Source organism: Brienomyrus brachyistius, chromosome 17, assembly GCF_023856365.1.
Source record: "Brienomyrus brachyistius isolate T26 chromosome 17, BBRACH_0.4, whole genome shotgun sequence".
In the NCBI taxonomy this organism is placed as follows: Eukaryota; Metazoa; Chordata; class Actinopteri; order Osteoglossiformes; family Mormyridae; genus Brienomyrus; species Brienomyrus brachyistius.
The window spans coordinates 9,598,164-9,611,949 of NC_064549.1; the positions used below are offsets into that span (position 1 = coordinate 9,598,164).

At 49.7% G+C, this 13,786-nt stretch overlaps 1 protein-coding gene across 3 annotated transcripts in view; it reads right to left on the reverse strand.

The window, feature by feature from the left end:
• LOC125711940 (Down syndrome cell adhesion molecule-like protein 1 homolog) overlaps nucleotides 1-13,786 on the reverse strand; it is a 106,771-nt gene that overhangs the window by 36,276 nt on the left and 56,709 nt on the right. For 2 of the 3 annotated variants that reach the window (XM_048981397.1, XM_048981396.1), the window contains exons 4-8: nucleotides 7,307-7,453; nucleotides 6,794-7,072; nucleotides 4,968-5,243; nucleotides 3,798-4,094; nucleotides 117-389 (exon numbers count right to left, since the gene is read on the reverse strand). In XM_048981397.1, the coding sequence (XP_048837354.1) occupies nucleotides 117-389; nucleotides 3,798-4,094; nucleotides 4,968-5,243; nucleotides 6,794-7,072; nucleotides 7,307-7,453 (1,272 nt within the window). Of the gene's footprint in view, nucleotides 1-116; nucleotides 390-3,797; nucleotides 4,095-4,967; nucleotides 5,244-6,793; nucleotides 7,073-7,306; nucleotides 7,454-13,786 lie in introns of those variants that run through there. The other variant, XM_048981398.1, reaches the window with a different exon arrangement.

Sequence of the window (13,786 nt, forward strand, 5' to 3'; positions counted from 1 at the left end):
CATTCAATACAGGATGCAATATACAGCGTGAAACCTGCACACAGTTTAGGTCAATGTTTCTCAGCCTGGTCCTCCGGGACCCACAGACGGTCCACATTTTTGCTCCCAGTCCTCACCTTTGACGGTGACGTAGACGCTCTCGCTGATGGAGAGCTGCGGCTGGATGAGCACACTGCAGACATAGGCACCCTCGTCCATGCCCTTCTGCACGTCGCTCAGCTTCAGCGTGCCGTTCTCGTACACCACCTGCCGGTGGTTGTCGGGCAGCAGCAGGGCATCCTTGTACCACTTGATGGAGTAGTAGGGGTAACCGATCACCCGGCAGTTGATGAAGGTGTTGCGGCCCGCCACAGCGGTGATGTTGCGCATGGCCCGGATGCTTGGCGGGCCTGGATTGCGTTGTGGTGGCAGAAGGGAGGGGGAAGTGCAGGCCAGGAAGTAGGGTGGTTATGTTAAAGGTGGGGGGGTGGGGGGGAGATAAAAGGGAAAAGAGGGGAATTGGCATAGGAAATAGAAGTGGAAAATTGAGAGGTTGGAAAGGGAATGAGAAGGATGAGGAGAATGAGGAGGATGATTAGGTGGGGTGGGGAGAGGGGTTGGTTAACATCTCCTCTCTCCCCGCTGCACTGGTTTAAACTGTGACATCGTGCATATATTTATGTGTGTGCATTAACGATTACTTATGTGTGTCCACCATAAAACTAGCATGATTCAAAAGGCTAATATGTATGTATGCATGTATGTATGCTGCATCAGTGGGGCGTGAGAATGTTTATCATCACGACAGCTAAGTTAATCATGTGAAAGGGCCTATGACGATCACTGGGGTGACTCTGGAAGATTAGAGCTCTTTGGTCACAGGTAATAACACTGTGAAAGCAGAATTCTTTAATGACTATGGTGCAAACATAGTATATGCATAGAATACAGTATATTCAACATTTAATTCAAGAAACCAAATAAGGAGGGGGAATAATTTACTGGGAAAGATCCCCTCATTTCTGTAGACTATAGTATCACTCTTGAAGCACATGTCACAATTATAATATTCACAATAACAGTGGGTATTGGTTTTAGGACTGGGGAGAACAGAATCCTGGGGTCAGTTTGGTGTAATAAGGCTGGTCGCAGGAGGTCTATTATGGAGCTTTTTGCTGTCTCATAAATAGACGCTCAATATCAGCTGAGACATGAGCACTATCTGAGCTTATTCTGCACCTGTCAAAGACTCTGACCTTTACATTACGTTGCATTACATTACTGCCATGATTCCTGTAGATGGAGCGCTCCTTACTTCTTTAGTCCTGAATGTGTTTGTGTGACGCAGATGTAGCATCCAAATGACTGTTCGACACACTCAGCACTGAGTGTAAAAGTCACGAAAGCAAATTTATTTCGCTCTTGTTGACATGAAGAGAAGTAGAGAGATCGGGATGCTGACCCTGTAGCCATCCACAGTGTGCATAATGATTTTAAGTGTGCATAAAACATTTATTGGTGAGATGCCGCCTACTCTTGGACCTTTGGCGAAAAAAGGGCGCGATATCATTTTCTGTGGGTAGCATGATGATCCAAGACTCATCCCTCACCCTCAAGGATTCTGTCCTCCCAGATAGACAGGACAAGACAGACAAAACCAGGGCAGGAAGAAGACGTGAGAACATTAAGAAGGAAACATAAAATAAGGAGAGAAAAGATGAAGTATGTTGAGGAGATTATGATATTAGGAAGGGTGTGACCGCTTTATAGAGATTTATAGAGAGAGAGCGAAAGTGCTAAAGGTGGCACAGGAGAATGTGACTTTGTGTGCTGGAGAGAGAAAAGGAGGCTGCTGGAAATGGGTTGGTATTTCGGGGAGAGCCAGCCTCCCTCTCCACTTGCTCCCTCTGTCTCCTGTAGCTCAGTGTGTGTTGAGCTTTGAAGTCACAGCTCTGACAAGGGAGGCCCTGATGTATTATTCACAAGCACTGTCGCACAGCACTGCATGGGTACACACACACACACACACACACTCACACACACACGCACTCACACACACAAAGAAAGCAGAAACACCTAAATGGACGCAGGATACCCGCACCAAAACGCGGTAAAGAAATACTGCCAATTTTATTGCTTGTAAAATAACAACACGCGGACAAACGCCCTGGCCGACATCCTGCGCTGGTGCAGTGCATACGCTCCACAATGAGCACGCAAACAGGATACCGCCGCTGACAGGAAGTGCACACGTACCCTGCTTCCCTCCCATCCTTGCGGACCAGGGCCCCTGTGCCGCTGTATGGGTGCGGGCTGCGCTGTCGGGCTGCATCAGTGCGCTTGGGTGTGTGCGGATTGGTGCGACTGCGTGTCGGCGCGCGTTACTGCCGGCCTCCTGATGCCCTGCCTCTGGAGCTCATTCTCACCCTCCTGATTTTCCTGGCACCCTCTCCCTACAGCAGGGCGGGCATTTCACAACTGAGCATGGCGGAGAGAGGCAGGGAGGAGGAAGGAACCCAAGAGATGGGGGGAGGGAGAGGAAAGGGAGGGCCAGGGAGGCCCAGTGTGCATGTGGCTGCTCAGTGCCTTTGTGTCCACCTTCAGGTGCCACTAACTGCCCCACCCATTAAGCGCCATCTCTTTGTCACCCAGTCCCTCCCCGGTCCTGCCAGCTCTATCCATTTCCAGCCACCTGGCTCATAATTTCCTGTCAGTCTCTCTGTTTGTCTGGCTCATCGCTACACTGGCTTTATCTTCCTGAACCCAAGATTTACTTTAGTGCACTTTTCACATACATTGACATACATGACCACTGTTGTTGTGCTACTCTGTTTAGTGCTGATTCAATCCTTATTCTGACATCATCTCCATTGTGCTGATTCATGGTCATGAGACTCTCTCCATGGCCCTGATTCACAGTGGTCATACTCAGACTCGGACCATGGTGCCGACTGGTGGGACTTATCCTAAGTCTTGCTCTCTGGTGCTGATTCATGGTTCTCACACTCAGACTCTCTCTAAGATTCTGACTCACAGCTCACACACTCGGACCCTTTCCAAGGTTCTGACTCACAGCTCTCACACTCCGACCCTCTCCAAGGTTCTGACTCACAGTTCACACACTCCGACCCTCTCCAAGGTTCTGACTCACAGCTCTCACACTCGGACCCTCTTCAAGGTTCTGACTCACAGCTCTCACACTCTGACTCTCTCCAAGGTGCTGATTCAAAGATGTCACATTCAGACTCTCTCCAAGGTGCTGATCTACAGCTCTCACACTCAGAACCTCTCCATGGTGCTTATACACAGCATTCACACTCGGACCCTTTCCAAGGTCCTGATTCACAGCTCTCACATTCGGACCCTCTCCAAGGTCCTAATTTACAGCTCTCACCCTCGGACCCTCTCCATGGTGCTTATACACAGCAATCATGATTGGACCATTTCCAAGATACTGATTCAAAGATCTCACACTCAAACCCTCTCCTTAGCCACCACAACCAGACCCACTGCAGTACTGTAGTTCTGAAAACCTCAGGAGCACAGAGAACGGGATGTGAAATGAGGGAGCAGGACATGTGTTGCGAGAGCAGGAGTACCAGTATAGAAATAGCAGAGAAGGCAGAAGAAGCAACCAAAAGGGACTGAGTCAGCAAGCAGAAAAGAAGAATGAGAAGCATGAGGTGACAAAAGACAGAGATGGAAAAGGATAGAGGAAAGATAAGCCACAACCCCCCTCCCACATCACAATGACACACACAGTTTGGGGGGTAGCATTAGGGGAACCCTATGGCTGATATTGAAAAGTAGACAGGCACCTCTTACGTTTATGCGCGCTTGGTACTCGGCGCTACCGGCAGAGTTGCGGGCTGAGCAGCGGTACACGCCCCCGTCACGGATCTCAGGGCTGGTCACATTGACGTGGGAGACGGTGCTGCCGTCCGAAAGCGTGTACTGGCTGGTCCGGTGCACCGAGTCGCGCGCCACTGGCTCGTCGTCCAGGGTCCAGGTGATGGTAGGCGGGGGTGCCCCCTTGGCCGCGCACATCAGAGAGAAGGGCTCCCCGGGGGCCACCACCCTCTCGCTGAAGGAAGAGACGATGCGGGGTGTCCCGTCTGGGGGAAGGGCGACCAAGCCATTAGAGCAGCAGGAATGTGAAGCTCATTCAAACTGCTGCTGCAGGTTGAAGAACATGGACCTGCAACCTATCAGTCTTACCAGCAGGCCGGATCCCCAAGTGCAAGCTTGCTTGACCTTAATGTCTCCCAAATCACGACTATAGAAGCAAACCAAAAAACGACGATGGACTTATACCCAAACACACCCATCACCACCCTAACCCTAACCCTAACCCTAACCCATCTAAAGAATCCTACTGGCCACCCAACATTTTAGAAGAGAATACTGATACATGATTCATCAACATTCAGCACCTACCCCATCTTGTTCTCCACAAGAGACATAGACAGGGGAGTGCAAGCATGGGGGGGTGACAATGCAAGGTCAGCAAGTGTGCAGCACCCCCAGAGCTAGAGGTTAAGGCCCTTGCTCGAGGGCTCAATGGTGGCATGACTCTAGCAGCCCTGGGATTTGAACTGCCGACCTTCCAATCAGGGGCACGGAGTCCTAACCTGCTGAGCCGCACTCCGCCCCATAAAGCCGAAGCCGAGCCCATCTAATGGAGGCCCTACTTCAAAAAGCATATTCCATCATGCAAAAGCATACATCTGCCAACCTTACTGTGCCTCCTACTCTGCTGTGTAAAACCGCTTTATTATTCGATGCAATCTAAGAACTATAGTTCCATAGCTCCCTAGTTAATAACATCAGGAAAGTCAAAATATTGGGCACAAGAATGACCAGTCTAGAAAACAATTGCGGTTACCCTTTAAGATCTTTTAAATATAGCTCCACCAAAATAGCGATTTAAAAATAGGAAAAGATGGCATGCTGATGTGCTGGCGGGGGCTCCACCGGCGGGCTCTTACCCTCCAGCAGGATTATGGAGAAGTCCTGAGCGGTCTGGCCCTTGCGGGTGGCGAAGCACTGGTACGCGCCCGAGTGCTTTTTCTGGGCCGCGGTGATGAAGAGGGTCTCGTTGTGGGCCCCCTGGATGGAGAAATGCTGGTCGGGGGTCACGGGCTCGGTATTGCGGAACCAGGTGACGGTGAACTCGGGGGAGCCCTGCACGGCGCAGGTGAGGATGACTGTGCTGCTGATCCCCGTCTTCAGGTTCTTGGGGGCCAGGGTCACTCGCAGGGGCTCTGGGGGGACGAGCATGTACATTTGTTATAAGTGTGTTGGTATAAGCCTATAATACCAGCAATGGGGGAAGACCGTTCCATGCGTTTATTACCGTTTTTCAGGGTCACAGGGGCACTAGCCCCAGCTGAAAGCTGATTGGCTCACACAGTGCCCCATCCCCTGTCAGTTAAGGTGTCAAAAAATATTACTGGCTAATGATAATGTTGGCCCCTCTGGATGAATTATGGCCCGTCTCGTGCCCCCACCTTAAAAAAAAAAATCCTAGAATCACCCCCCCGTTTTTCTTTATTTTTGTGTGCGTTTCCATCTATTCTATACACGAGTTGTGCATTCTTGTGTATGTCTGTGTGCCTCCGCATGTTCATTTGCAGATATTTGTGTCTCCTTGCGAATTATTGTGTTGGCGCATGCAGGTGTGTATACATGTGTGAACTAATATCAGTGAGCAATAAGGCAGCTGGTATGGTGCACTGGGGGTAGAGCCGTGCTGACCCCCCCTCTCTGTGCTGTCAGAGGCAGTGGAAGTGTGAAGCCATGATGTGCCCACTGGCAGAAGGCTCTGTCCTTTCTTCCCTCCCTTACTCTTTCTCTCTCTCTCCCTCCCATCTGCCTGCATCTCTAGCATAATCATAGCTTGTGAGTGTGCGTGACCCCTTGTGCGCGCGTGCCCACACCCTGCTCCACAGCTCTCGGGTCTCCCAGCCATCGCTGCATCCTGCAGAATGCTCGGTCCATCACAGTGGCAGAGAGCAAGATTGGCATGTGCACAAAGTGCATAACCGTGGCAACCGGGCAACAGACATCCCATCTGACCAGACATGTAGAGATCACAGTCCCTCAAACTCGACCGCGAGTTCAAATGTGAGCCGCCTCCACCCCCGACCAAACAGGCAACGCGTCTCTGTATCCCCCACCACCCTGCTCCAGTCGCTCTCTTCCCCAGAACCAGCCGGCGTAGGATCTGGCAGTGAGGGTTTATGGGTGAAAGTACCAGGTATGCAAACAATGCACTGTTAGTGTCAATTGGCTGACTTTCAGAAATGGTTAAAAACACATAAATATTCTGCTAGTGTCAAGAAAATGGATGCTGCCATATGAAAAGATCTTGAAAAAAACTGGGAATTTGACAAGCGTGTTAAGTTGCGAGCTATTAAGAAAATACTATCATGAGACTTTCATAAAAAGCTCAATTTGCAGGGTTTTCGGAGTGTTTCTGTATTACAAACCAGAGTGACTCCCAATCCCATTCCTAATCCCAATCCACTTTCTGAACCATTTCCACTCCTTCTAAACATTTCTAAAGTTCCTCTCCTTTCTTCTGACTTCAAATGCATTTTTCAGATGTGTATGGGGCAAGGTTGCATACAGGGGTGGGACCACAGGGGTACTGTCCACATATGAAAGCTGATTGGCCTCTGGATGACCCCTCCCCCCGTCACACACTGAATTTAAACATTTCATTGGCTATCGATCAGGATCTTCTGACGAAGAGTGCCAGGTGCCCCCTTCCTCCCACCTCCCCCAGCAGTCCCCCCTGCTCCCTGCTTACCAATGACGCTGAGGTGGCTGGTCACTTCCTTAGAGCCGAAGCTGTTGGTGACCTCGCAAATGTAGTTGCCACTGTCCTCCAGCCTCAGGTCGCTGACTGTCAGGCCGGTGAGACGGCGTGTCCAGCGGGAGTCAGTGGGCAGCGGCCGGCCATCTTTCAGCCATCGGATGGTGGGATTGGGGTACCCCGAAGCGATGCAGGGCATCTCCACACTCCGGCCCGCCTGCACTTCCCCTGACTGGAAGCTGTCCAGAATGGATGGGGTGGACTCTGTAGGGTCTGTGGTAGAGTACCAGGGGTCAGGGGTCAGAGACCAATTTTGTTTATCCACCATATATCTACGACTCTCTTTTCTGCCCAGGCACACAGATATACAATAAGAAACAGATGCTGAAAACATACCCACACGGGCAAACAGATATGTGTCTCACTGTCTTTAGCTCCACAGCAGACACACGAGCAGGTATGGCTGCAGTATTACACGCACGCAGAGCCATATTAGGGCATGCTCACCCAGCACAGAGAGCCTTGCCCCGTTGCTCTGCCGGGTCTCGCCGCTGTACTTGTGCTTGGTGATGCAGCGGTAGGTGGAAAGAGCGTCCTCCTTCTGCACGTCCGATATGTACAGGGCTCCGTAGGACGTCAGGAAGAACCTGTTACCTGCAGCACAGAGAGCAACAGGAGAAGAAAACCATGAGCACAGGTGGCCTGAGCAGATGCTGCTTCTTGTGGGGCTGGGAGCGACACCAGAACCGCACAAGACACTGTGGAATTTCGTCACTGTCTGACGAAAATCCATACTTTCAGGAGTGTGAAAAAATGCATTTTCTCAGAAACCGCTTCACAAAATAAACCTAAAACAGTACAATGAGACGCACTTAAAAAAGCAGAAACCCATCTTTTCACAGCCATCACTGAACAGTTTAGTGTTTTACAGTAAATGGATTTATACACATTGTTGTCCACAAGATAAATATGTCGGTCTCAACAAGGTACAAAAAAAAAATCTCGCTTTGAATTCAAAATTAACAATGATGTTAAGTTAGCTAGCTATCTAGCTAGCAATGTTAAGTGGTTCCAATTAGCGATATAAAGTAATCCATACAAATGACCAACATGAATACCAGAGTTAACTTAATAAAAAACAGCTTTTCACTGGTCAATTAGATGTCAAATGTTATTAGTAAAAAAGATTTCACTATTAATGGAAAAGTCCAAAATCACAATTGTCAAAAACTGGATATACATGGTTTTCATCGAACAAGCTATGATATATCCGTACACCACGGTACGCAGAAAAGTTTAAAACTCTCATGTAAAACTTCTACTCATTTAGATGGGTAAAAGCAAAATAAAAGTGTTCATTTGAAATACAAATATCTGACAAATGTATGTATACACATCAAAAGCAATGGTCTGGATTTCCCCCCAGCCAGTACCTCAGCAGTACTGGGTTTACCCAACAGTAGGAACCCAAATCCAATTCCACACATTAGTTGAATTATAGATAGCAAATTGTGTTCCACCAAGGGCAGTATATTCATGTTCCTCTCATCATCCCACAGCGTTTGGTTAGGCCTCCCACTGCCTTGTGGGTAGAATCGAGCAAGCAGCGTGCTCCCCCGGCTCTCCACGCGGAACAGAAGGAAGTGTGCAGCCGTTGGCAGACACATCGGAGGAGGTGCGTTCCGGAGTGCGTGGGTGTCATGGGAGGCCGACTGCAGGATTAATTGGCCGTTCCAGGTAAAAACGAGGGCAAGAAAAGAACAAAGTCGTGTCCCAAGAGCTGTCTGGAATTTACTGCCCCAAAGGTCTCACAATGACAAGAAAAATTAAACAACATTGTTCAAATGGGGGGGGGGGAGGGGTGTGGCACTTGACTTGTGGCCTAAATTAGTGATGCACACAGGTTAGGTAAATTCACGGGGACTTCCTTTTGACCCCCCCCCCACCATTTTAATGCAATTAACAATCGCTACCTCCAACTCACACAAAGCAGTTAAAAGGTATGTTTCTGCATATCTGCACTACATCTTTCAGGTTTTGTTACCTGGTAGAATTGTCAATTCAAGAGAGGCACTGGAAAGGTTTTAATAAAATATCTGCTTGTTGTTATAACTGTGTATTATTTTCATGTTGGCTCCCCATAAGTAAGTGATTGGGTCACCTTTTATATACAGTACTAGACAGAAATTTGTCCAAAAAAAAAAGTTTGTACACACCTACCCATAGCAAGGTTTATTTGTACTATTCTTTACAACATAGAATAATTACTAGGATATCAAGGCTATAAAATAACATAGAATTAAGCACTGACCGAAGAAGCATGAAACAAACAAACAAATAAGTAATTTGGGAGGGTCCAGGGACTGGCTGACCCTACTGTCTCCTCTACACCAGTTCCCTGAGGTGGCCTCCTGGGATGGTCTCCCAGCTGTCCTGAAGGAGGCCCCACATATGCTGAGCCTTCATTCTCTGGTCAGACTCCTCCAAAACCATTTCTACTGTGTTTAGGTCAGGTGGCCAGGTCATGTGATGCGACACTATCACTGTTTTCCAAGCAGCTTGGCGCGTCCAAACTTTTGACTGGTATTGTATTTACATGGCAATAAGGACTGTATCATGTGTAGCTGGGTGTGTGTGCAGATTTCTATATGTGCTGGAACATTCTGTACTCTGCATTAAAACACATTTAGCTCCATTTACTGCACCGTTTTTCCCAATAAAAGGGGCTACCTGAGCAAAGTTATAAATTACAGCAATTACAGAAATAATGAAGACAAGAATATAATTAATATTTCAAGCAATACCAAAGAGTATACCAAACTAATTCGGAAAACTTTCACCTGGGACATATTCTCCCCGTTTCTTTTCTGAAAAATAATCAAATCATCAATCATCCCACCATTAGCCACAATGTAAATAAATAAAAAATAAAAACCGAGAGCGTACATTATGAAAATATCAGCTTTGTTACTTAGAAAAACGAAATCAGTGCCACTTGATGTAGGCTGTGAGTTTCAAAGCTAAGCAGGAAACATGAGGGAGGCAGTAAGTCCAGCTGCAGGTGGGGATTTCTGCTGGTGCAGGACTCCGGTACCGTCTGCAATAACAACAACATGACTGCAGTAAAGTGTGTCAGTGTGTAAGTGCAGCCCGGCTCGCTGTGTGCCGGCGTCCCAGTTTCCCCATGTGACAGCGCGTGCTGCCCTTGCCTTACAGGAGGAGGGGACACTCTTTAATTGTAACCTGATGAACGGAGGTGTGGACAGGGACTTTACCCCCCGTGGGAGCCCACCGCAGTACTAGGTCAACATTTGGTGAAGGAGACTTCAACGTGAGAAAAGGCAGTCTGACCAGGCCATAAACCCACCGAAATACAGGAGTGCCAGTGAGTGTTTTACAGTGGATATAGACAGGGGCGGAGCCACAGGGCCACTGGCCCCAGATGAAAGCTGACTGGCGCCCGGGACGCCCCCTCCACTGTCACTCACTGAGTACAAACACCTTATGATAAGGATGGTCCCTCTGTATGAATAATGGCTCCTCTTCTAGAATCACCCCTGGATGTAGAGCACAGGGTTACAGTGGCGTTCCTGGTACCGCTGTGCGTCCGTGAGGCGAGACGGAGGGCTGAGTAAATAGAGGAGTGAGTGCGTGTGTGTCAGTGCCTGCCGGGGCTCCCGCGTGCCGAGTGAATAAAGATCCACCTGCGCGTCGCTGTTTGTGCGGCATCAATACAGAGAGACCTGTCTGACTCAGCGACTCTGTGGGCATCAGCCAGGGTCAGCGCCGAGTCAGTGACTGAGCACCAGCGTGTGTGCGTGTGTGTTTCTGCCCGCACACGTGTCGGGGGGGGGGAATCCCTGTCGGGGGGGTGAGTCCCCCCGCAGCTCCGGCGTGAGAGATGGCGATCGATACGTTTTATGGCCTCTGCTCCATCCTATACAGATTTATTAAAGCGGAGGGGACAGGCCCGGCTCCCCTGGTCCTCGCAGACACTTCATCACGCTAACAAGCTCCCCGCATCCCTGCCGGTGCTCCTCCACACACGGACTGGCACACGTGAACATGCTTGCATGCTAACTGGGACGTACTGGTGACTAAACCCGCCCAGCTGCCCCGTCACATACAGAGATGCTAAAACAGCGAAATGCTGGTGTTCCTTCATGTTCACTGGAACTTTGTATTATTCCCCTGATTTATATCTGCATCTTCCCGATCTTCACACTGCTGACAGCCAGACCACCACCATCTGCCGCTTCTTGGGGAAATTAACCCCGTAATGTGTCCCAAAGGGCCCTCTGTGGCGCCCTCCTCTGTCCGTTTCCGGAACACGGGCTTTCTGCTGATGGTGACCATGTGGGCCTTCAGAATTCACAGCCTCCTGATCCCAGCCTGCTTCAAAACGCCACGGTGACCCCCCAGAGGGACACTGACCCCCCCCAATCACTGAGCAGGTCAATGACGCACATCCATGCAAGAGGGAGGTTGACATGGAGCAGGGATGAGTGTGGAAAGATTGAAGAGCAGAGCTGGTGAAATGGTGAAAGAGCCACGGGACTGAGTGAATGACGGAGGAAGGGAACGAGGGAGGAAAGCACTGAGGAGGAGGAAGGGCAGCACGACCCGTTTGCCTACATCTGTGACACGTTACATGATAGGTAGGGGTGTGGCAGTAATGGCATTTAAAGCTCTCCCCTCTCCTCCAGTATGGTGCGAATGTGAATAAGGACGTGTGTATCGCTGTTTGTGTGTGTGCCGGTGAAAGGAGGAAGGGGGTGGGGGCTGTAGGCCATCATGCTGAGTGTGGCACCACGCGGGCTGTAATTTCCAAACCGGCCTTTTGTGCGAACCTGGGAATTAAGTCTTACAGGATAATGTGCACTTGGCGAATTTAACCCCCTACAACACTGCCGCTGCCCTGTCACAACACGTCAGTGTGACTGGGAGAGGCAGAATGAGAGGGGGGAGAGAGCTGAGAGAGTGAAGGGACGGGGGGGGGCAAATAAGTGGACCAGCTAGCCCCCTTACTGTTAAAGAAATCGGCGCTGAGATGGGGGCACCTTCAGCGCAGGAGGCTAGTAATTTAAACATCGATAAAGTCACACCCCCGCTCCCGCAGCCCTTCTTCATCGTCGGTGAGCCGAGTGGCAGGACCTCAGTGAAATATTAATTGTCAAATCATTCTCTCTCTCTCTCTCTCCCTGGCTTCACGGTCCCGCTCTCTACCCGTGCGAATGGGCATGTGAGTCTTATTGCCCTACATACCATAACTGTGCCCAGGTGTGACACACGTGTTGACAAACTGCTGCCTGGGCAAGAAAGAGAGAAGTGAAGACTCACATGCAGGGAGCTGAGCAAGTAGAGAAGTGCGGAGGTGGGAGGAGAACCTGCATGAAGGGTTATTTACTGATTTGATGTCATTTGCTTGACAGACATTCTCATCCATGGCAGCTTTCAAAGCTAAGTGTTCTATCTAATCAAAAGGATAATATAACTAAAGTGATTTAGGTAAGATCAGGATCTTTCATGAGGCTTGACCTTTCCTGCTTCTTTATAAGATGGAGGAGAGGCCTGCAAGAGGCAGGTGATCAGGCTGAACAGAGAACTTCAGGCAATCCTAATGGCCTTAGCAGCAGTCTCTGAGGAACCCCTGAACCTGCATGACCAGCCCGGAGTTCAGAGCTGAAGAATTTATATACTGGACTTCAGCACCCAAAAGCACACAAAGCAGGAAAAAAGCAGCTCCCACAGATCTGTGTTTCGGGAGCCGTCCTTGTGTGTGTGAGGGGAGTCTTCTCAGGCCTAAACTACACATATTGCAAGAACGTTCTTCAAATCTGCAATATAGCCTTACGTTTAGGAATAAGCACACTGACACAGGAGCTTCACGGAATAAGATCCCCCACGACCCTCGACAAATGCGGAATGTAAAAAGCTGCATAACATGGATGACGACAGGAGAAAAAAAAAGTCAAAGTGACAGTGACAATCAAAGGTCAAAGGAGAGGGCAGGAGAGAGGAGGACGATATGGGCAGAGCAGGATGTGTGTCTCCCTGCGAATGAGTCAGTGTCAGGTTTGTTCTTCAAGCCCACATGCAAATGCCGGCACCGCAGCGCCGCTAACGAGGCCTGCGCTTCAAACCGCTCACTGGGCCCATTATTTATTAATGCTCTGCGGCCCCCCTCCCTTCTTCCTCCCTCACGCTCTCGTTTTCTCTCCTGCTCACTGTTGCTAGGGGCCGTCCGCCATTTGCTGGGTGCTCCTGCGGTGGCATTTGGGGGGTGGGGGGGGGGGGGGGGGGATGGTGGGTTGAGCGGCACCCCACTCTCTCCCATCACCGTTCAGAGGGGAGGGACTGACACCTGCCGACTTTGAGGAGGGAAAAGGTTGTGGAGCATGTGATGGACAGGTCAAAGCAAGGAGGAGCTGAGAAGAATCTGACGGGAATATGCGTGATTGTGGGAAATTGCTTATTTTCACTTTTCGCTCTTTAGACGACGCCAAACAGGCCAAGTCAGGGATGAGTGGTTATAAAAAGAAGGCGCAGTTAGAAATAGCCTGCTGCCTTTGTCCCGTCTGCTCCACTACAGTGAAAACTGTACAGAGAGGGTGAGGGTGGGTGAGGGGAGAGGGACAGTGAGAATGAGGATCAAGGGATCAAAGATGGCTGCTGTCAGTGACAGGAGGATGACAGTGATGTGACTGGGAGGGATAGAGGGAAGGAGAACAGGCTGCCAATGTCACAATGCCTGTCGTTCACAAGGACACACACACGTATATGTGCACATATGATAGAATCCACATTCTAAAACACCTATATAAAACTAATTACAACATAGTGATCGTCCCAATATGGCTGCCATAGGGCTTAATAAAGGAAGTACCCATTTATCTATATCTATCATCCAGCCACTTACCTATTACAAGGTTAAAGGGGGAGGCCTGAAGAAAATGCCACCAAGGGAAGGGGCACAAGATCGGGAGA